This window comes from Phyllopteryx taeniolatus, chromosome 7 (assembly GCF_024500385.1).
Source record: "Phyllopteryx taeniolatus isolate TA_2022b chromosome 7, UOR_Ptae_1.2, whole genome shotgun sequence".
In the NCBI taxonomy this organism is placed as follows: domain Eukaryota; kingdom Metazoa; phylum Chordata; class Actinopteri; order Syngnathiformes; family Syngnathidae; genus Phyllopteryx; species Phyllopteryx taeniolatus.
The window spans coordinates 13,702,800-13,725,596 of record NC_084508.1 but is presented as its reverse complement, the minus strand read 5'-3'; the positions used below and the strand labels follow the sequence as shown (position 1 = coordinate 13,725,596).

At 40.1% G+C, this 22,797-nt stretch overlaps 1 protein-coding gene across 2 annotated transcripts; it reads left to right on the top strand.

Moving 5' to 3' along the window:
- Positions 1 to 917: 917 nt before the first annotated feature.
- Positions 918 to 22,423, top strand: mau2 (MAU2 sister chromatid cohesion factor). Of its 2 annotated transcripts, XM_061779549.1 has the most exons (18): positions 918 to 1,204; positions 1,548 to 1,631; positions 1,780 to 1,875; positions 8,041 to 8,135; positions 8,441 to 8,468; positions 10,891 to 11,046; positions 11,194 to 11,340; positions 13,527 to 13,617; positions 13,694 to 13,797; positions 13,875 to 13,952; positions 14,822 to 14,887; positions 14,987 to 15,070; positions 16,142 to 16,191; positions 16,765 to 16,842; positions 16,936 to 17,047; positions 18,180 to 18,270; positions 18,408 to 18,535; positions 20,835 to 22,423. In XM_061779549.1, exons 1-18 carry the CDS (start codon positions 971 to 973, stop codon positions 20,907 to 20,909), a joined length of 1,797 nt encoding a protein of 598 aa, XP_061635533.1. In that variant the 5' UTR covers positions 918 to 970; the 3' UTR covers positions 20,910 to 22,423. The 2 variants fall into 2 exon arrangements, with proteins under 2 accessions (XP_061635533.1, XP_061635534.1); XM_061779550.1 differs by lacking the exon at positions 16,765 to 16,842.
- The last annotated feature ends 374 nt before the right edge of the window (positions 22,424 to 22,797 follow it).

The window sequence follows — 22,797 nt, the reverse complement described above, 5'->3', positions numbered from 1 at the left end:
GTGCCTCTGATTAAACACAAATCAAGGTTAGATGTTCTAGTCAGCTTTTCCTGACACCCCCCCAAAAAAAAAATTTCTCGCAGAAGCCTGAAGGTTTTGTGCTAACACTTAATCCAATGCTATTACAAACTGTTCAATTCAGAATCAGAATCATCTTTATTTGCCAATTATGTCCAAAAAACACACAAGGAATTTGTCTCCGGTAATTGGAGCCGCTGTAGTACGACAACAGACAGTCAATTGACAGAGAACACTTTTGAGACATAAAGACATTGACAAAAAAACAGTCACTGAGCAATAAAGGGTTGCTAGTTATCGGGTAATGCCGGTTTCAATTCTTTCAATCTTGGCCCAGGCCCCAGTTACAGCTGAAGAAAAAAACGCTCCAAAGCAAATAATGCCACCACCGAGCTTCACTGTCGGTTCTCTTGGTGATGAGCAGTGTTGCGTTTGCGCCAAACATACCATTTGGAATTGTGGCCCAAACGTTCAACCTTGGTTTCATCTGACCATAACACATTTCTTTTCCCACGTCTTAGGGAGATTTTATTATGGTTCGATAAAACCCAGGTTGATGTTTTTGGCAATAATTCCAAAGTGTGTACAGGTTATATGGCATATTATTGGCGGAGATTTGGAGAATGTTTTGAAATGATTCATGTTGGTCTCATTTAAAAAAATAAGAATTTTATATCCCACCCACCTAGCATTTAGACAGCTAGTGTATTTTTCCCCCCCCCCTCTGTATCAATCAAAAACACTGAAATAAGTCACTGGGAGGTTGCTATATTTTATGGATTTTAAACACAAATGAACTCTAATGACTACATCATGACAATAATCGTATCAATCACCCAGAAAGAAAGAGAAAAAAAAGAAAAAAAGAAAAACTGAGGGAGTTCAACGACAGCACCTGGCAACCCAGCAGCCTGGCCTGTGAGCTCTGAAAAACTTGTTGTTGTCAGGGAAAATGGCGTCAAACGTAGAAGCCCCGGAGCGCTGGTACCTCGCCCTACTCGGCTTCGCGGAACATTTCCGAACCTCCAGTCCTCCCAAAATCCGCCTTTGCGTGCATTGTCTCCAAGCTGTGTTCCAGTTCAAGCCGCCACAGAGGATAGAGGCCCGCACGCATCTCCAGCTGGGCTCGGTTCTCTACCATCACACCAAGAACAGCGATCTGGCCCGCAGCCACCTGGAGAAGGCGGTGAGCGGGCTTACTGAGCTAGGAAAGAGCGGGGATGCAGTGGCGGAGCGGGCGGGTGCAGGCCACAGCCTGGGAAACAACAGAAGACGCAGGACTTTTTAAAGCGCTTCATTTAAATTGGACAATTCGTCCGATAGCACTGTTTTGTAATCGTTCTTTTTGCGTCACCGTATAATAATGAAAGGTTCGTCCTCAGTCGGGCGCGTTCATTCGTTTTAGCTGCTCTGCAGAATTAGCTGCTGAATGGGCTTCGAAATGCTCCAAGATATCACAGAGAATATCAACAACAACAACAACAACGTGAGGAGGGACTCGAATAACGCGTGTATTCCATCTTTTGCAGTGGTACATTTCTCAGCAAGTCCCCCAGTTCGAAGATGTCAAGTTTGAGGCTGCGAGCATTTTATCGGAACTCTTCTGCCAACAGGTAATATTGGGACCTTCAGGTATTTGAGGATCTCCATTGCAATATTCATGCATTAGCACAATATTGTTAGATGCAAGAATGGGATTCATTTTCGTTGAGTAACCTCTGTATTCGTACACATCTGTTGAAACTGGTGATCTATTTTCAGAATTTGGTGGACTCTGCAAAGCCTCTTCTGCGCAAGGCCATCCAGATTTCTCAACAAACACCGTATTGGCACTGCAGGTTGTTGTTCCAGCTGGCGGTATGTATCACATTTGTGTAATTTTCACCTTTTAGATACTGTGCATGAAAGAAGTGAGTTCCCCTTTATGATCAAAATAGCAAAAAAGTTTTTTTTTCTAATAATCAGTCATCTATATCAGCAGTCACCAACCTTTTTTGTGCCATGGATATGTTTCAAGTAATAAGATTTTTTGATGGACTGGCATAGAAACAAATCAAAGCAAATAATTAAAAATACAGTCACCACTACGCTGAATGTAGTTGGTCTAATTAGTGGGAGCCCTGTGCTTGTTTCTCTTCAACAAGGCAGATGTATGTTGGAGTAATAGGAGCCAATTAGGGGTTGAACAGTCTAGTTGACTAGTCAATGAGTTGATTTTACTTCTTTGTATCAACATTTAGAGCCTGAAGTCAACTAATCCCTAATCATGTGTTTTTGGCCTCTCGTCTCACAGTCGTCCAATTTCCAGAGGACTTTTGATTCACTTGTGTGCTCCCGTTGCTGGCGAAATATATGCTGTCTAATTATAACGCTCTGTGGAACAGCAAAATGTCTGGCCAACAAGGCAAGGCAGTCTTCATATATCTGCACAGGTCCCAGAGTACGCAAAATAAGCTGGTTGTGGATGAACATAGCTTCAGCTATTCCTATCGCTGTTCTTACCAACGGGGCAGGGGACTGGTGGCGAGGAACGAGGTCAGCGGCGCGAAAGGAAACAACTGTGTGCTTATGAGAACTTTATTAGTCATAGACGTTGTATGATACAACATGCACCAACATCGCGACACTTTTCACTTAAAACTTATACAGCACTGACGTCGTTGCGTGTGGAAATATTTGACCAGAAATGTCACCGCTAGCACGGTCACTACAATATGTGCAAGTCTTTCCTCAAATAGATTAAAAGCACAAGTGAAACAGAAAAATGCTTAGTATTTTTGAGCCTGGTTACATTGTCCCACTTATGTGCTCTGCTGTGGAACACAAGATGAGAAGGTCCAGCTCGTTGGAGAGAAATATGCACAGGGCTCCCATTAATTATAACAACTTAATTCAATGTAATGGTGAGTTGTATTTTTTTATATACTTGTTTGTATGCCAGTCCGTCAAAATATGTCTTTACGCCGAACCGGTCCATGGCACCAAAAATGTTTGGGGACTGCTTTACTGCGCTGCAAAAATATCAGTGCTCTCATCCACTCATCGAATCGACTCGACTTCATATTAGCGTCAACTACAAAATATCGTTCGTCCTGCCACCACTAGAGATTGACAGCTTAAGTGTGTTATTTATGTCCGGTCTACTCTGATTTTGTTTTGGTTGCTGTCCTGGCAGAAAATCCAGCTTCACTAATGCCTCGTACACACAGAAAGACAATCAGGCTGTTTTTGTCTCGATTCTGCCATTTCCCGACCAAGAACGTCAAACGGCAGCCAATCATATAAGATTATACTATAAGATTGACCTTAGGTCTGAACTGTGTTTAGAGTGGATCTGTCCTGATTTTAGGGGCCGAAACAGGTTGGGGCCGACAATCTTAAATGATAAACGTGTTCAATACAGAGCTGTCACATGATACAGAACATCCGTATTTTGTTACAGAAATCACTGAACGTTGACCCGTTATGGCCGTAACACTGATTGTTCAAGATATTGGGGGGGGGGGGGGCGATCCAGCGTCTGACATTACCGGCGCGCCCACATTCAACAGCTGTTTGGTGAATGCTATTTTATTATGCCCCCTGGCTGCAAAGCCACAGAGGCAAAAGTTCTCTTTGCCTCCAGTGCCAATGCATTGTAAGTCACTGATGATCAGCGACTAGACTTTACACCGATCTGATCGGCCTGATCGGTATCGGGCGATAATTAGCATTTCATGCTGTTCGGCTTTAATCAATGATCAATGAGCTCCGCAAAAGACCTTTACTCCGCGACACGAATTATTAGAACAAAATGGGGAAAAATATGTGCTGGTGGTCACCGGTGCGCAGGACATTACGTTCATTTAAGGCTTGCTTGAGGTATGTTCACGTACTTTTAATACGATACCGCTCGCAAGCAGGCAACAAAACATTATGTAGCCTAGCAAGCTAGTGCTAGCACTAACCTTTTTGTGCGTAAACATCCCGGCATGATGTCGAATAATGCTCTAAAGTTTCGGTGTGTGTGAAGTAATTTATTTACAATAAAGTAATTCAACTACAGTAAGTTAACTCCCATTATTTCTGTCATGTTGTAACGTCGGTTTGACCTGACTGATTAGAATACATGACCTGACTAGAGCAGTGATTTCCAACCTTTGTGGAGCGAAGGCACATATTTTACAATTGGAAAATCTCTCTGCACACCAACAAACAAAAATGTCACAAAAGGTAGATACACAGTAACTACTGTATGTACTTCCTGCCATCTAATAGAAGACCATTTATTTGTTCTGTCTGTCACTACGCCTCACTGGCATAACTAGAGGAACAAAGATACATTATTTATTGTAAATGAATTTTTCGAGCAGTCAAGTAAAATTTGATAATTTCCCGCGGCACCCCTGAAGATTGCTCATGGCAGACTAATGTGCCACGACACACTGGTTGGGAATCACTATAGACTAGAGAATGAATACTTTAAGATACTCAGTACACAGTACAAAAGTATATACAGTAAATTAACTAGTCATTTAAATAGACACATTGCTCCATCTTGTGATCGGTTATCGTTTTTTAAAACTTGCTGATTGGTGATCGGCCCCAAAAATCCTGATCGTGTAAAGCCTAGTAGCGACTAAGCTACTTCTTTCAAAAGTGTCACAAAGGGAGGACGAGCAGTGGATAGGCAAAGACGATGTCAAAGCCATGCTAATTGCTAAGTTATCGTTACAAACAGTCGCAAAACATCGAAATAAGTGATTTGTTAAAACGGTAGACTTGTCACATAGGTCTGGCTGGAACTGCGTTTTTCGCGGAGCGTAACCAACCTTGAACAACAAAATAAGAGACCAATTAATCGGTGTTTGGAAATATCAATGTAAAATAATACACGTATACACAGGACGCCGCATCTGAACTGGAAATTAACTTCGACGTCAGTGCATACATCGCTTCAGAACATGGGCAGGTTAAAAGTATGTTATTATTATTATTATTATTAAATATTTGTAATATAAAATAACCTTTATTAGTCCCACAATGGGGAAATTTGCATCGTTTCAGCAGCAATTGTGGATATAGGAAATATAAATATGTAATATAAATGGCATGCAAGAGAAGATGTGCAAGAAGCACATTGCTTAAAATAGAAACCAAAACTATTGTCCATACATAAACTATACAATTCAATCTGTCAGCAATGTTATTTGTTTGTTTTGCAAAATAGGGTTCGGAGTTTTAATTTTGACTTTTGAGATCTGATTTAATAGACTTGCTTTTTTGTTTTGTGTTGTTACCATGGTTGAAAACAGAATTAGCAAAGGCGAATTAATTCATAGAGACAGATATTTTTGATGATGGCACATCAAAACCTCATATACCGGTACTTTGATTCAGGCTGCAACTGCGTCCGCCATTACGAGGTTGATGTAATAAAAACATTACAATGACAAATATTGAAGCCATAATTCAGGAGCGAGTCTTGACAAAATTTTTAAAATATTGTTTTGGAAGTGAATTTTTATAGGTTGGCAACTGTCAATATTTATGACCAAAGCCCTTCATGTGTTTGGGGAACGCCGACGTCTCCCTATGTCATGATGCGGAGATTTGTCATGTGAAACGGAACGTAGCCAATCAAAGAAGTGCCCTGCAAAAAACAAACTTGTCCTACTGGATGTCGTATTTTGTATAAAAGGAAGTGTTTGCAAGGCACGGTGGACGACTGGTTAGAGTGTCTGCCTCACAGTTCTGAGGACCGGGGTTTAATCTCTGGGCCCACCTGTGTGGAGTTTGCATGTTCTCCCCGTGCCTGCGTGGGTTTTCCCACATCCCAAAAACATGCGTAGTAGGTTAATTGACAACTCTAAATTGCCCGTAAGTGCAAATGGTTGTTTGTTTGTATGTGCCCTGCGATTGGCTGGCAACCAGTTCAGGGTGTACCCCGCCTCCTGCCCGATGATACCTGGGATAGGCTACAGCACGCCCGCGACCCTAGTGAGGAGAAGCGGCTCAGAAAAGTGTTTGCATGTCTTAATTTTTGTGAGATCAGGTGTGATCACGCGAGACTTCGAGATCGGTGGCGAAACATAATCCTTGTGTGTTGTGTCCTGTGTCGAGATTATCGGCGTACACCACCCACAATACGACCAAAACTGTTAAATGTCAGATTTAAAAAAATAAAAATAAAAAATCTATATGTATGAGGTCTGTCCCAGATGATAAAAAAAAAAAAAAAAAAAATTGTTTAAGATTTGAAAAATCCTTGTGTACCAGGCCTTAGATAAGATGTTGGAAATGGTATCAAGTTGCTTGTTGGTCAGTTTTGACGGCTTCGTTGCCTCGTTTGTGAGCGTGTCGCCACATATTACACATCTGTAACGTTAAACACGTATTTTAAGTATGACTCGTGATGTAGTGTCTTAACTGCAGATATGGCCGTTGTCGGCTCTTCTATCTCATCATTTGGCCTTTTCCCCTTTCCGAAGAAGCTCTCCAAAGACATGTTTGTTTTTTGCTCATTTGGTAGCTTTTGGGCTTATAACCGAGATGAGTGGTTTGATATACAGCCACAGGTGGATGCACCTGATTTTCAAAATAAAACTTCCTTTAGAATAGGGCTGAAATGATTACCATATTTTCCGGACTATAAATGGCTCCGGAGTAAAAGTCGCACTAGCCAAAGAATGCATAATAAAGAAGGAAAAAACATATTTAAGTCGCATTTTGGGGGGAAATTTATTTGATAAAATCCAACACCAAGAACAGACATTTATTCTTGAAAGGCAATTTAAAATAAATATAGAATAGAGAATAGTATAGTATGCTAACGTAACACATTCAGCTAACGTTACATGACGCATAAACAAGGAACTGAGAACGTGCCTGGTATGTTAACATAACATATTAACAGATATTCAGCTAACTATAGCATAAAGAACATGCTAACAAGTTTACCAAACCATCAGTGTCACTCCAAATCACTAAATCCCAAAATACGGTAATTGATTACAAAAAAAAATGTTGGCAAATCGCTCTCAAAGCTTCACACGCGTCATTTTTCCACATGGACTTATTTTACTGCGTACGTAAGCAGCACTCAGTGTAGTAATAAGTTGTCGTGATGGCGCCGAGACAGGAGGAAAGAGTTGGTAAAAGACAGAGAATGTACAAAGTTTGTGGTCATTTCACACCTAAAAAAGAAAATAAAGTGCAATGTGTCTACAGCAAAGCAGAACTGGCTTACACAGCAGCACGTCTTTGATCACAGGCGCAAGGTAACGTAAACACTGTTTGCTAATTTAATGTAGCCTTCTTCCGCTTCTTAGAACATAGTGTAATGCCCCCACAAGTGGTCAAGGAAAGACCGTGCAATTTCACTCACTTTATTGAACAAAATAAATGCTTAATGAACACATTCATACACGAGGTTCTATGGCCCACAACTGATCCCCAGGGAGTCAGCACTCAGACTGACTCACGGTTAACCAGTTAACAGCCAGCCGCTAACCTGAGTCAACAACAACAAACTACACACTCATTTGCGGACACACACGTCACTCACAAGGCCAGGTCCCTCCTTTTAAAGCCACATACATTTGGTCACAGATACTACAATGTAGAACATGAGGATGGTGACCCCAGGTGGACAAAAATAATACACGCACCTGACATGCTCTTTATTGTTGGTATTTTTGTTTAGTCATGCAAAATCAATATTTATCCGATTACGGGGTTAATCAATGGGATAATCAGTAGAATACTTGGTTCTCAAAATATTTGTTAGCTGCAGCCCTGTTTCAGACTCTGATGATGAATAAAATATTTTTTGTGCGGCCTGGTGTCAAATGGCCCATAGTCCGGTACCTTTGTCTTGTTTTAATACACAAACCTATGAAGCGGTATATTACCGCTTTCACACAGTTCCAGCTCTGGTACTACTTCCAAAGGTGGACAGTTGCAGGGTTGATCTTGATTCCCTGTCCGAGTCGTTTATACAGATCAGCGAGCTTTTACAACGGAGATTGTCTTGTTCTACAGCAACTTCATACACTGGAGAAAGACTTGGTGTCAGCGTGTGATCTGCTGGGTGTCGGAGCGGAGTACGCCCGCGTGGTGGGCTCAGAATACACCAGGTACATCTCAGCTCACACTTTACAAATACTATGTGACATTTTTTTCTATTTATTGTCTTAGTTAGCCTTTAGGTCGTTAAAACCATCTCCAAACTGGGCAACAGCATTTTTAATTTTACCCAATTGTTTGCAGTTTGAAGGTCTACACATTTAAAATTTATAACCTTTTCTTCTTTCCGAAGCTTATATTGATTTTTCTGAAATGTGTATTGGCACTGCCCCATTAAATTACGGCAGTGTAAATATTGACTGACCTGACTGATTGTGAGTATTGCTGACCTGATGCTTTTTTTTTTTTCTTCAAGGGCGTTATTTCTCCTCAGTAAAGGCATGGTAAGTCCAACTTTTATTTCTTAAGTTGTATTACATAATTGCCTACAAAGGGGTACGAGGGCCACATTGGAGAGTGATAGACTACTTCAGCTAATGCAAAAACAAAAAGATTTCGAAAAAATGGAAAGAATATTGGGGGAAAAAAATCAGTGAATTGGTGACTGCGTGTGCTGAATGGGGGAGGGGGGTTGTGGCACTGTATAATCCTTTTAAAATTACGACTTTCTTTGTCAAATTACCTTTTCTGTCCTTCTCAAAGAGTTGGGCTTGCGGTGTGATGCCAGTGGGGTCACACCCCAGGGAATATGCTTTTATGCCTTACTTGAATAAAGTCTAATTGCACGTCCACTAAAGTAACTGGCAGTGGCGCTCTCAATGCCAGTGTGTGCGTGGGAGTTTTAGCTCTATGGTGTAGGTTTTTTTGCACTGAGCATGCCCACACACAGCACAGAGCAGGAGATATGAAGTGCGGTGAACAAACTCTTAAGAGACACCATGGAAAAATATTAAACAGTGATGAAAAGATGTGGTGAACAAACTCTTAACAGACACCATGGAAAAATATTAAAACAGTGATGAAAAGAAAGGCGGAGAGATATGAAGCTAAGGAGACAAACGAAAGTCTCCCAAAAGGTAAGCCAAAGAAATATGACGATGAGTATGTAGCGCTTGACTTCACTGTGACTACGGTGGAAGACAACGAAAGACTCGTTTAAACATTGATTTTCCAACTCACTGTGTCTAAAAATGTTGTCAGAGGACAGCATGAAGCCAAATGAAATAAGGCGTCTCTTAAATACGTTACACCCCAGTCACGCTGATAAGTCGCCAGCGTCTTTTCAGCGAAAATGCGCCAAATATTCCCAGTAATCATCCCACTTTGTGAATGCTACTTCAGTAAACAAGCGTGCACAGTAACTATCATATAAGGTGATGTACCAAATCGCTCAGTGCAAAAAACCCCAGCACCATAGCAGAGGAGCTGCTACCGCCTTCAGTATGAGAAAAATCAAAACTATCCCTCTTTCTAATGACAATTTTTGTTTATATATAGTTTAAATAAGGATTTTTTCCCCCCAAGTTCCAGCAAATTTAAACACTTAAAATATTTTCTGTTACAGACTAAAAAGCAATGTTAATATAGTTATTTTTTTAAGTTGATCAATATTTCTTTTTTGGTTTTCTTTAATGTTCAAGATAGTGTTATGCAGAAGTGTACTTGTAACAATTTTATAGACAAATGATACTATTCATAGTCATTGCAGGGGAGGGGGGACACAAAATGTTTTTCTTCCTGGGGGGGACTAAGGTCTTTCGAGGTAAACTATCACGGCCTGATTGTAAAATTACAACTTTTTTTCTTTAAATGCAAGCCATTTTTTCATTCCAGTTTTGTGAGTTGTAATTATTTTACTTGTAAATTTATGACTTTCCCTCTAATGTATGACTCATGAATGTGTTTTTCCTTCATAATTACATGTTGACTCAATTTAAAACTGTGACCTTTTTCGCTACGTTATAACGGGTTTTCCTAATATTTCAACTTTATTCTTTTATGAGGACTAAAGGCCTCTTTATAGTCCCGCGGTCGCGCAGCCGACATCGCCCGCATTGCATCACGTGACCGAATTGCCCCGCGCGGCACCTCTGCGTAGCTTGACCCGCACACGACAAAAATAGTTGCTGCGCATCGAACGCCGCATAGATAATCTCTCGTGATTGGTCCGTTTTAGTCACATGCTGTGATGATGTACTCAGCGTGCCCCTTGGTTCTACATACCATCTACATCTACGATCGATTTTGCAGCATAATTAAATGTATCATCTAGGTCCATTTGATCTAGCAGACACTGTTCCACAGTCGCCATTGTTGCGGCTTTGTTCCTTGTTACTGAAATGAAAGTAAAAACGGCTACCGGAATGGCCCCCAAAAAAATGCAGAGGAAACTCCACCCTGTGGTGTCCTAGCCAGTACCAGCCGTAGCGACACCCGACTTGGAGGTGAACTGCAGTACATTTTCAAAACAGCGTGGGTGGGTTGCGCGCGAGTATAAAGGCAAACTACGCGAGGGACAGCTGCAGTGACGTCAGCGCGGCCGCCGTCCGCGTAAGTATAAAGAAGCCTTTAATCTTTATTGCCCTAAAATTACAACTTTTCCCCATTATATAGTAGACTCTATTCTTGTAAAATGTCAACCTTTTCCTCATCATATTTAATCTTTATTCTTGGAATTATGACCTTTCATCATATCTACGTCCTTTTACAGTGTGTCCTTTCTTAATTACCAAACGGTTACTTGTCAGTGACAAACAGCAAATATTACAATGTTGCTAAGCAAGTTTTCTTTTTTTTTTCTTTTTTCATTTATTTATTTATTTATTTTATTTTTTGGCGTGAAGTGACGTTTTTCTTATCCTACAGCTGCTGCTGATGGAGAGGAAGCTGGGCGAAGTGCATCCCCTGCTCACACTATGTGGAACCATTGTAGAGAACTGGCAGGGAAACCCCATCCAGAAGGAATCCCTGAGGGTCTTCTTCCTGGTCTTGCAAGTCACACACTACCTGGACGCTGGACAGGTACAGTTGGGAGGGTGCCAATCAAAATTGAGCATTATTATCTTGATTACAGCTGTTGTACTAGATCTTATTAGAGTCTGCAGGTATTCCTGAACGTGTTGCTTGTAGGAGTTAGGTGTTGACAGAATCATGTCCATGTTCACTCAGGTGAAGAGTGTGAAGCCGTGTCTGAAGCAGCTGCAGCAGTGCATCCAGACCATCTCTACACTCCACGACGACGAGATTCTTCCCAGCAACCCAGCTGACCTCTTCCATTGGCTCCCAAAGGAGCACATGTGTGTCCTTGTTTATCTGGTAAGCGTTTCGTTTAATTTGCTTTCCCCTACCGAGCTATCTTGAAGGTCGACTGCAAACCATTATGTAGCACTCATTGATAATAATAATAATTTATTATTATAATAATTTGGTCCACACTTATAATATTATAATAAGTTGGTCCACTCTTCCATCTTTGCCATTATAAAACCCCTTTTAAAGGTCCCTTTCCATTATTATTTTTATAATCTGCGATGTCTTTTTACCAGGTTTGCATGATAATTTGGCTTGGAAATGCCTAATATGTCCTTTTTCAAGCTATTCAAGTTGGTCTTTTCCGCTTGGCATTTGAGACGGCTGGATTTCTTTTCTTTCATTATTAGCGACATGTAAATGAGCTTTGCTCTGATTGGATCACTCATCTTCCCCAATTTAAGTATGGAAAACAGCTTGGCTCTGACTGGTCCATAATCATGGCGTCTGCTAATGTCTAAAAGCTCGGGGCGGCCAAGCATTCATAGCGACGTCGCGTCCTTCGTGCTACGTTCGGACTCTCTTCCCTCGCAAGAGTTTGGTCGCGGGGTTATTTATACACACTGAACGCGCATTCACTTCATTTTCACCACATTGATATGCTCCTCCCACCTCTGTCCTTTCAGCGGGTCGTCGGCACACTTGCATTCGGCGACTGTGTGCTGTGAGCGGCCAGGGCCAAAGCGACAAGTCTTACCGGATGGTTCCTTTGCTGGTGACGATGAATTCAAGCTTCGCTATTTCATCCACTGTTACGTTATAAATTATTAATATAGTTAAGTATTGTTGTAAAACACAACATAAGTATACTTTATAGACTGTATAAAGTCTGTGGCTGAGACTCGCTCGCTTAAAACCCGGAAATGTCGTTTCCATTCAACTGAGTTGAGTGGATGGGTAGCAGGTATGACCGAACTATGTCACACAGTCAGCGATTTCAAATCCACCCGTTTTGAAAGCCTAATGCAGTTTGACTTTTGCATTCAATCGACAAAGCGCATAGATGTCAAACTTAAACAATGTCACAGACTCATTTTGACCTATGTTATGCATAAAAAAGTAGAAACATTTAATTCTGATGGAAGTGTTTTAAGTGACAATAATTTTCCTACAGGTATTAATCAACAATTCAGTTAAAAACTCTGAAAATTATTGTTGAATGATTCGCTGATCCCCCATCCATCCATTTTCTTCCACTTATCTGGGGTTGGGTCGCGAGGGCAGCAGCTTAACCCTCCTATTGTGTTTGTTACTTTGGATATCCACAACTATGTTCATGGGTCCCACTGCTGCATGTTTATTCATCAAAATACATACATAAATAGATAATGAAATAGCAAGGAAACAAAAATGAACACATAGCAATGCCATTAACCACTTTTCAGTCAATATTTAGTGAAGCTATTTATTTTGAGAATTTTGGAAAATCCTGTTTCCACTCCGTTTTGCCCTCTGTGCTCATGCTTATTTGGCTTTTCTCTGGCTACTTCAGCTTCCTCTTGACTAGCGACCAGTCCAGGGTATACTCTGCTTCTCGCCCAAAGTCAGCTGGGCTAGGCTCCAGCTCACCTGTTACTCAAATGAGGACAAGCTCTATTGAATATGGATGTAATAAAAAGAAGAAAAGAACAAAAATGACACTAGTAGAATAATATTATTTCTAGATTTAATATAAACTTTAAAATGGGTCGGTTTGACCCACAACATAACAGGAGGGTTATGCAGGGAAGTCCAGACTTCCTTCTTCCCTGCCAATTCCTCCAGCTCTTCAGGGGGATCCCAAGGACTACTTATTTTAACAAATGTAATAAATGTTGATGACATGAAAACTACACACAGGAAGCTAAAGAGACGCTCACAGTTCGAGATTCTAAGACCGGACCTCTTGATTTCAAAGCAGACGTGCTAACCACTACTCACCGTGCTGCCCCTATCATATATTCTTCTGAGCATATTCTCCTTGTCTCCTCTTAACACTCGTCCTTCCAGAAAAAGAGTTAATCCTTTGATGCTGATTGAAATTAGGTCTAACGTGGTGGATGACTGCTCGCCTCATATACTGTGAAGCTTTGACAAATGTAGAACATTTAGGGCATCTGTTTCCAAAGTGCCACAAGCGACTACGAAAGCATCTTGTCTTTCCTTTCTTGAACTCTGATTTAGCTTCTAATGTGATCACGTCTTGACGACAGGTGACAGTGATGCACTCCATGCAAGCAGGTTACCTGGAGAAAGCACAAAAGTACACAGACAAGGCACTAATGCAACTCGAGAAACTAAAAAGTGAGTGTCTTTTTGTGCTTTTTCCAAACAATTGTAGTAGAACGCCCCTTATTACATTTTTTATTTATGTTGACAGTGTTGGACTGCAGCCCCATCCTTTCTACCTTTCAAGTCATTCTGCTGGAGCACATCATCATGTGCAGACTTGTCACAGGCCACAAGGCCACTGCGCTACAGGAGGTATTTGCTTCCTCTTTCTCTGCTTCCTTTGGGTTAATTGTAGCTGCAAAATGAACACACACTTTTTCTCCTTCCAGATCTCACAGGTGTGTCAGCTTTGCCAACAGTCTCCCAGGTTATTCAACAACCACGCTGCCCAGCTCCACACTTTATTAGTGAGTATTTTCAACATGTTTAAAAAAAAAACATAGATTTTCGAGATACTAGCCGTCGCTCGGGATGATTTATTATTTTTTGCCTTAACTTGCAAGCAGAAATTTGAGATACAAGCACTAGATGGTGGCAACCAACTTTACTAAAAGCAGCAGTTTGGCAGATAGTGAGCAATTCTTCAAAAAAGAGGCCAAGTGCTTGCTTCGACCTGTTTGTTGCCGCTCTCAGTTGACGTTTACTACAAAACTAAACACAAACCAAAGAGATTTACACGTTTATTTAACCAAACTTTGCCTTACAAAAGTCCACTACCTTAATACTAACACATAATGGGGAACGCCGTAGACGGGCTAACAAAACTAGCCTTTTGATAGCTATAAACAACTTATTTTTTAATGCAAACGGGAGACACATGCAGACAGATATTTACATGCAGACAGAAAATATCCAAATATAGCGTGAAATATCTATTTATAGACAGTTTAGTTGCGCCAGACTTCAACATATAGTGTCTGTATGTATTTTACTGCCACTTGGTGGTCACGATAGCAGACCAGGAGGAGGAGAAAAATGTCCGGCTCGTCATGACACACACACTTTTAAATTCTTTAAATTCTATTTAACTCTTTATGGTATTGATTGATTGATAGAGTGGTATTTCCCTTATTTAAAAAAAAAATTGGGGGGGGGGCTGGAACATTAGTGCCATTTCTATCTGTTTCACTAGGGAATGATAATACAAGTGTTTTGAGTTACAAGCGTGGTCATGGACCAAATTAAACCTGTAAATCAAGGCACCACTATACCACAACTACACCTAATAGATTTTTTAATGGAGCTTTTGTAAATATGTAATTTCTTCTTCTTTCAGGGCCTCTACTGTATCTCGGTGAACTGTATGGATAACGCAGAGGCGCAGTTTACCGCGGCCTTGCGGGTGAGCGCATCCCCATTTTTGCCGCGTGCATTTGGATCACTTCCTGTCTGCTCTGCGGTGTCTGCTCCTGCTGACTCAAATGTCTCTTTTGTGTTGCAGCTCACCACACACCAGGAACTGTGGACTTACATTGTCACCAACTTGGCCAGCGTTTACATTAGGGAAGGCAATCGACACCAAGAGGTGTGACAGTGAGGAGTGGAGGTGTATTTAAAGTATATAATGTGAAAAAGAAAAATATGGGTTACTTTGACTAGAGAGGTACACGCATAACGATTTTTAACCTTTTAACCAATTTTTGTTATTTTGTTTTTTTATGTGAAAGCTCACACACGACGATAAAAACATCAGCATGTGTGAGGAGGAAAAATAACTCTTAACACAGGTTACAGCACAGTAATTGCTTTGGATAATTGAGGAACTTCCAATATTCGGGCCTTTGCTAACTTTGCTCGGAAGTGGGTAATCGGGCTCAAATTCATCCTGATTAGTCAGTATGTTTGTACACAGCTTAAAAGAGCAGATTTTAGAACAGTGATTTTTAACTTATGGATCGCAAAAGTGTCCAGTTTTTATGTTTTCAACTATTTTACCTCACTTTTTACAAGGTGTCTGAGTCTATTTTTCCAAAGCGATGGGCTTAATTATGCTTAATTCTTAAATCCGCTCAAAATGGAAGTCTGTTCTATATGTATGTGTGTGTCTGTGTGTGTATATATATATATATATATGTTTAATAAAAGCGACTGGAATGAAACGAATCGCAAACACATCAATAATATAATATGTAAAAAATATTGAGGCCGTGTCACCTACTCCTACTGGTCATATTTAGTGATTGATGTCTCAAAATTTTATCAAAGTGGCACTGAATTGAGGTTCCTTAAACCTTTATTCTGTAAAGTATTCTGTGTGATCATTTTGTGGCCTCATTTATTTTGTTCAATTTTATTATCTAATTTGACTTTATTACTTTTTACACATGCAGAGATCATATTCATTCTCACTTTATGTATACTATCCTCTGAAATGCAGTTTGCAAGTTGGTTTCTACTTCTAGACTAGTCCCAAGTTGAGCGCATTCGTCAATAGGAGAGTTCTTCCGCCAGAGGGCGCTGTAAACAATGATTTCACTGATTTAAAACAAACCGTCCAAGTTCAGGTTTTCTTTGAGAGTATTAGTGGAAGAAACCATGTAGTATACTTACATTAATATTGTAATATTGCTTGACTTTATTTGATTTTCTCCTCTAGTTGTACAGCCTGCTGGAGAGAATAAATCCAGACCACAACTTCCCAGTCAGGTAAGACAATGTTGAACTTGTTTAAGGTTTTGATATTCGATTTAAGCCAATATTATTTGGCTATTTTGGAAAAATAGATATTTTTAACCTGACATAATGTTTGAATTTAAGAATTTATTGATCCTGACTCATGAATACCTTCAACAGCCATAGCATTAGGTACATCTGCACAGGCTGAGATCCAGCAAAAGACCTCAGTGGAAAAATGTTTTTACAAAGAATGTTTTTGTTTGGCACTAATGTTTTGGTCGGCCTATTACGTTACATGTGGGGTCACTCCAATCCACAGCCACATAATAAGCATATTAAAAATATCTTTTATATGCAACTCTGGATTTCATTAGATTGCAAAGATGAACTGCGCAATATTTTTAAATTGGATAGAGTTATTAGATGTCCATAATGTCTGTTATGGTTCTACTCATTCAGGAGTTTGGCATATTTTAAGGTTTTGCTTGTGTATCTGATAAAGTGTCAAGTAAAAGTGAGTGTAATATCCAGTAGCTAAAGAGACATTCATTTTGTAAAGTGCAATGCAGCTGTAATAATATCTGTGTTTCGGGCTTTGTTCAGCTCACACTGCCTCCGTGCGGCTGCTTTCTACATCCGGGGACTGCTGTCCTTCTTCCAAGGCCGCTACAATGAGGCCAAGTAGGAAGATGTTTTCTCCCCACAAACTGTCTCATGCAAACCACACCCAGGACTCAACCCTTGACTTTTACATTCTTGTTGTTTTCTTTCCAGACGCTTCTTGAGAGAAACCCTTAAGATGTCTAATGCTGAGGACCTGAACAGACTGACCGCTTGCTCGCTGGTTCTGCTGGGCCACATCTTCTATGTGCTGGGCAACCACAGAGTAAGACCAAATAACCTATCTGATTGCTTATGTTCTTTTCAAGGTTATTGCAATGTGCGACAGATCAAACATTTGATATACCAACTAATTTATTTCTCCTATTATAAATTAGGAATGTATTGTATATTATGATCACTGTACAGTAGGAATATGACAACTCATAGTGCATATTTGGCAGTTATTAGAGCAGACATTCCGACTGTTAAGTCCACTTGATTACATAAACTGGAGTTCAACTGGCCACCTCCTTTTTTTCCCCTCAGGAAAAATATCTATATTTCGACTAATAAACACCATGCCTCGATTAGTCGTTGCTAGCTTCATCCACTCAAGACAAAAACACCTCCATCAAGTAGACGCCTCACTTTTGCCATCAGAAAATAAACGGGTAGTAGGTGTACATTTCTCAGTTCATAGATGCCATCGTTCACACACAGTGAAGCTTTAACTCTTGACCTCATTTGAAGTAGCTGCTAACCAAAAGAGCAGCACCAACCGAAGCATGTAAAGCAAGTGTGTTGTCGTAACACGTTAACAACTTCCCTGCCCGCAGATAAAAGATTATCTCAAGTTTTGTGGAGATGGCATCTTGAACAACAATTAGTGCTCTACAATGGTGTATGGATACATATTTATGTTCCAGGTAGTTTCGTAATGTTTGTTTGCCTGTCTGCCTCTATAATTTTTGTTTTAAACCGCAGTTTCACTTGACAGAAATTACTCTATGCAAGTAGGAGTAACATCTTTTTTTAATGTGTAAAATAAGGCCTTCACTATGTGAAGTTGAATGAATGAACTGCTCCGGCCTATTTGTGGAAATCTGGTATTGTTATAATACATAATATTTTGTAGGAGCAGAACACATTATTTTAAGTAAGTTATTTAATGAAGGCATATCCCCAATTAACCCCTTAGCTACCCCTAACAGTCCTGGCCCTTTATGATTGTATATACTGTAAATGTGTATTTTCATCATCAGGTACAACAAAAGCCTTAAAATTGATCTTAAAAGTACTTTACAACTGTTAGATGACCGAGCATAAAGTTAAACGTCTGAGAGCAATTTATTAAAATGTTTGAAAGATTGAACTGTGTCTGATGGTTTTCACACATTGTGTTTTGTTCCATGTAGGAAAGCAACAACATGGTGGTACCAGCCATGCAGCTGGCCAGCAAGATCCCTGACATGTCTGTGCAGCTTTGGTCCTCTGCGCTGTTGAAGGGTACCTTCCTTTCTCCTCATTTTTCATAAAACAAAATCTATGTCATGAATTTCCTTTTGAGGGCACGGACGTTATCTTCGGCTCCAAAGGTGGGCCATACTGTCTGTATATTATTGACCATAACTCTTTCCATCCAGATTTGAACAAGGCACTTGGGAACACAATGGATGCCCACGAAGCAGCCCAGATGCACCAGAACTTCTCCCAGCAGCTGCTACAGGACCACATCGCCGCCTGCAGCCTCCCAGAGCACAACCTCATCAGTGTACGTGTAAAGGACTTCACATCTCTCCCCAGTGCTCTTACATTAGAATCTCAAAATGTCAAAAACTTTGACAACAAAATTTTGAGTTCAAACAAAATTTTATGGGAAAATATGTCTCAAAAGTTGAGCTAGTGATGACAAAGACGAAACGTGTAACAATACCTGTTGAACCAGTGCTGGAACCTTCTACAACATGGGAGACGGTCTGGCTGCTCAGTACATTGAGTAATACAATTAATTAATTAATTTCAGTCATACACAAATGACTTGTGCCCAACAGATGCTCGCGTAAATAGCATGTAGCTGAAAGTATAAGAGCTCATGACTAGCATGACAATGAGTACAGAAGCTTGCCAGCAAATGGCATTTTATATATTATCCAGTGCACTTCTTTGTCGGATTTCAACTTAAAAAAAAACAAAAAACAGTAGCTTTATTTTAGTTGCATTATACATTGCTTTACATTCTCTTTAAAATATGGTAGTTTGCGGTGTCTCGGTTAAAGGTTTAGGATGGCAATTGTTTTACCATGGAACAAGTTAATTCTCTTTATATTGTTTTGTATGGGAAAATTTTGGGGGAAATGTGAACAAGCCAACTAGCTTCATGGAGTGTTTATCTGTGCACTCAGAAGATATACAGTGGGTACGGAAGGTTTTCAGACCCCCTTAAATTTTCCACTCTTTGTTATATTGCAGCCATTTGTTAGAATCATTTAAGTTAATTTTTTTTCCTCATTAATGTACACAAAGCACACCATATTGACAGAAAAAAAACTATTGTTGAAATGTTTGCTGATTTATTAAAAAAGAAAAACTGAAATATCACACAGCCATAAGTATTCAGACCCTTTGCTGTGACACTCATATTTAACTCGGGTGCTGTCCATTTCTTCTGATCATCCTTAAAATGGTTCTACACCTTCATTGGAATCCAGCTGTGTTTTAGTATACACATTGGACTTGATTAGGAAAGCCACACCCCTGTCTATATAAGACCTTACAGCTCACAGTGCATGTCAGAGCAAATGAGAATCATGAGGTCAAAGGAACTGGCTGAAGACAGAGACAGAATTGTGGCAAGGCACAGATCTGGCCAAGGTTACAAAAAAAATTCTGCTGCACTTAAGGTTCCTAAGAGCACAGTGGCCTCCATAATCCTGAAATGGAAGGCGTTTGGGACAATCAGAACCCTTCCTAGAGCTGGCTGTCCAGCCAAACTGAGCAATTGGGGGAGAAGAGCCTTGGTGAGAGAGGTAAAGAAGAACCCAAAGATCACTGTGGCTGAGCTCCAGAGATGCAGTCGGGGATGGGCGAAATTTCTAGAAAGTCAACCATCACTGAAGCACTCCACCAGTCGGGGCTTTATGGCAGAGTGGTCCGACGGAACCCTCTCCTCAGTGCAAGGCACATGAATGCGCTCATGGAGTTTGATTTAAAAAAAAACACCTGAAGGACTCCAAGATGGTGAGAAATAAGATTCTCTGGTCTGATGAGACAAAGAGAGAACTTTCTGGTGTTAATTCTAAGCGGTATGTGTGGAGAAAACCAAGCACTGCTGATCACCTGTCCAATACATTCCCAACAGTGAAGCATGGTGGTGGCAGCATCATGCTGTGGGTGTGTTTTTCAGCTGCAGGGACAGGGAGACTGGTTGCAATCGAAGAAAAGATGAATGCGGCCAAGTAAAGGGATATCCTGGACGAAAACCTTCTCCAGAGTGCTCAGAACCTCAGACTGGGCCAAAGGTTCACCTTAAAAAAAGACAATGACCCTAAGCACACAGCTAAAATACCGAAGGAGTGGCTCCAGAACAACTCCGTGACTGTTTTTGAATGGCCCAGCCAGAGCCCCGACTTAAACCCAATTGGGTATCTCTGGAAAGACCTGAAAATGGCTGTCCACCAATGTTTACCATCCAACCTGACAGAACTAGAGAGGATCTGCAAGGAGGAATGGCAGCGGATCCCCAAATCCAGGTGTGAAAAACTCATCATTCCCAGAAAGACTCATGGCTGTATTAGCTCAAAAGGGTGCTTTGACTAAATATTGAGCAAAGGGTCTGAATACTTATGGCGGTGTAATGTTTCAGTTTTGTTTTTTTAATAAATCTGAAATTTCAACAATTGTTTTTTTTCTGTCAATATGGGGTGCTATTTGTACATTAATGTGGAAAAAAATGAAAAATGATTTTAGCAAATGGCTGCAATATAAAAAAAAGAGAAAATTTAAGGGGTTCTGAATACTTTCCGTACCCACTGTACAGTTTGAGCTAATACTTATGTTTTTGTGTTTTATAGTGGACTGATGGCCCTCCTCCTGTCCAGATCCAAGCCCAGAACGGTCCCACCACCAGCCTCGCAAGCCTGCTATGAGGGAGACTGTGTGTGTGTGTGTGTGTGTGTGTGTGTGCGTGTGTGTGTGCGTGTGCGTGTGCGTTCGTGCAGCTGGTACATTATCACAACAAATGTTATCTGAAAAGTTGGTATCCGCATTTTTCATTAAATTTAAGTAGCTCTTTTAATTTTCCTGGTTCACTGCTATCACAGTTTGAATTTGCTGGGAAAAAAATTACCACTACAGTTATCTGGTTCGATGAGGACATGACATTTGGACTAGTTTAGTTTTCGAGCACGGGTGGGCAACTCATGGCTCTCTTGCCTTGCAATTCTAAAGACAAACGAAGGGCCGGTTATTATTGCTCTCAAACATTTAACCCACATAATCGCTGCAGTTGGGTCGAAACCTTGTATGTCCAAATTTAGTCAATTTAACATTATTTCACAGATTGATACTATTGGTCAGTCCCCGAAAGTATGTTTTGTGTTTGCCCCTCACAAATTATTGACCAATATAAAGTGTTGAAAATGCCTTGCTGACTTCGACGATATAATGTTAATGGCTCAATGAACATGCAGTTTTTTGGGGGGGGAGGCTTCCTGAAAAGTGATAGTTTTGGACATGTGAGGCTTTGGCCCGATGCCAGGGATATGCTCATGGTATTCGATCATAAACATTTGTTTAGAGGACTTTCTGATACATGAAATAAAGGATCCCCGCATTTTCGTATGAGCTTCTCCTCCAGAGAGCCCTCTACTTTTGCCAGCTTTCGTTTCCGTTTGTAGGGAAGATGAGGCGCTAGATAGACAGGAGGGTAGTAAAGATGTAGAAGAAATTAATTTATTCATATTTTTGTATCTGTTAAATATTTCACATCATGCTTTCATTTTGTTGTATGGATGAATTTGTTTTCATGTGCATGGAAGTTACTGATGGACTCCTTGTACTATAGTTTCTAACCTGGGTTTGCGAGTAAGATATACTTGGTAGATATTTTTTGCACAAAATCCATAATAGAGAAGTAAAAAGATCTCTTGTAATATATTTTCACACAAAATAATCAGTTGAAATGTAACATTTTTGCAAAATTACGGTGAGGGTGCATTTCTAAAAAAGTTCAGTGTTCATTGTGTATGGATCCGACATACATGCTGATTTTTATATCATTTCGTTGCTTTCCCCCTTCCATAATATATTAATTCTACAATTTTTTTTTATGCCAACCGTAATCTTCAAGTCTTGATAATTTTTTTTAAAACTTTTTTTACATTTTCAATTTGTCCTGATTAGTTTTACTTGTTCTTTACATTCTGTGTGTATGAATTTACCACTCACCGAATCTTTTATTGTACAGTGACATTTTATAAAGTCAATTTCATAAAGTGTCATGTATTTTTAGCCCTACTGTAGAGATTTCAACGCTTGGTATTTAAGGCACTCTGGCAACGACACAGTTTAAGATTGAGTACTAGTTATAATCTATCAATGACTATGTTTTTAATGCTCATGATGTTTTCAACAATTTTTCCAATAAAAAACATGAAACAAATTCTCATTGCTAATTTATACATTATCAATACAGTACATATACAGTGGGTATGGAAAGTATTCAGACCCCCTTAATTTTTTCACTCTTTGTTATATTGCAGCCATTTGTTAAAATCATTTAAGTTCATTTTTTCCCCCTCAATGTACACACAGCAGCCCATATTGACAGGAAAAAAACAGAATTGTTGAAATTTTTCCAAATTTATTATAAAAGTAAAACTGAAATAGCACACAGCCATAAGTATTCAGACCCGTTGGTCAGTATTTAGTACAAGCCCCCCTTTTGAGCTAATACAGCCATGAGTCTTTTCAGGGAATAACCTGGATTTGGGGATCATCTGCCATAGCTCCTTGCAGATCCTCTCCAGTTCTGTC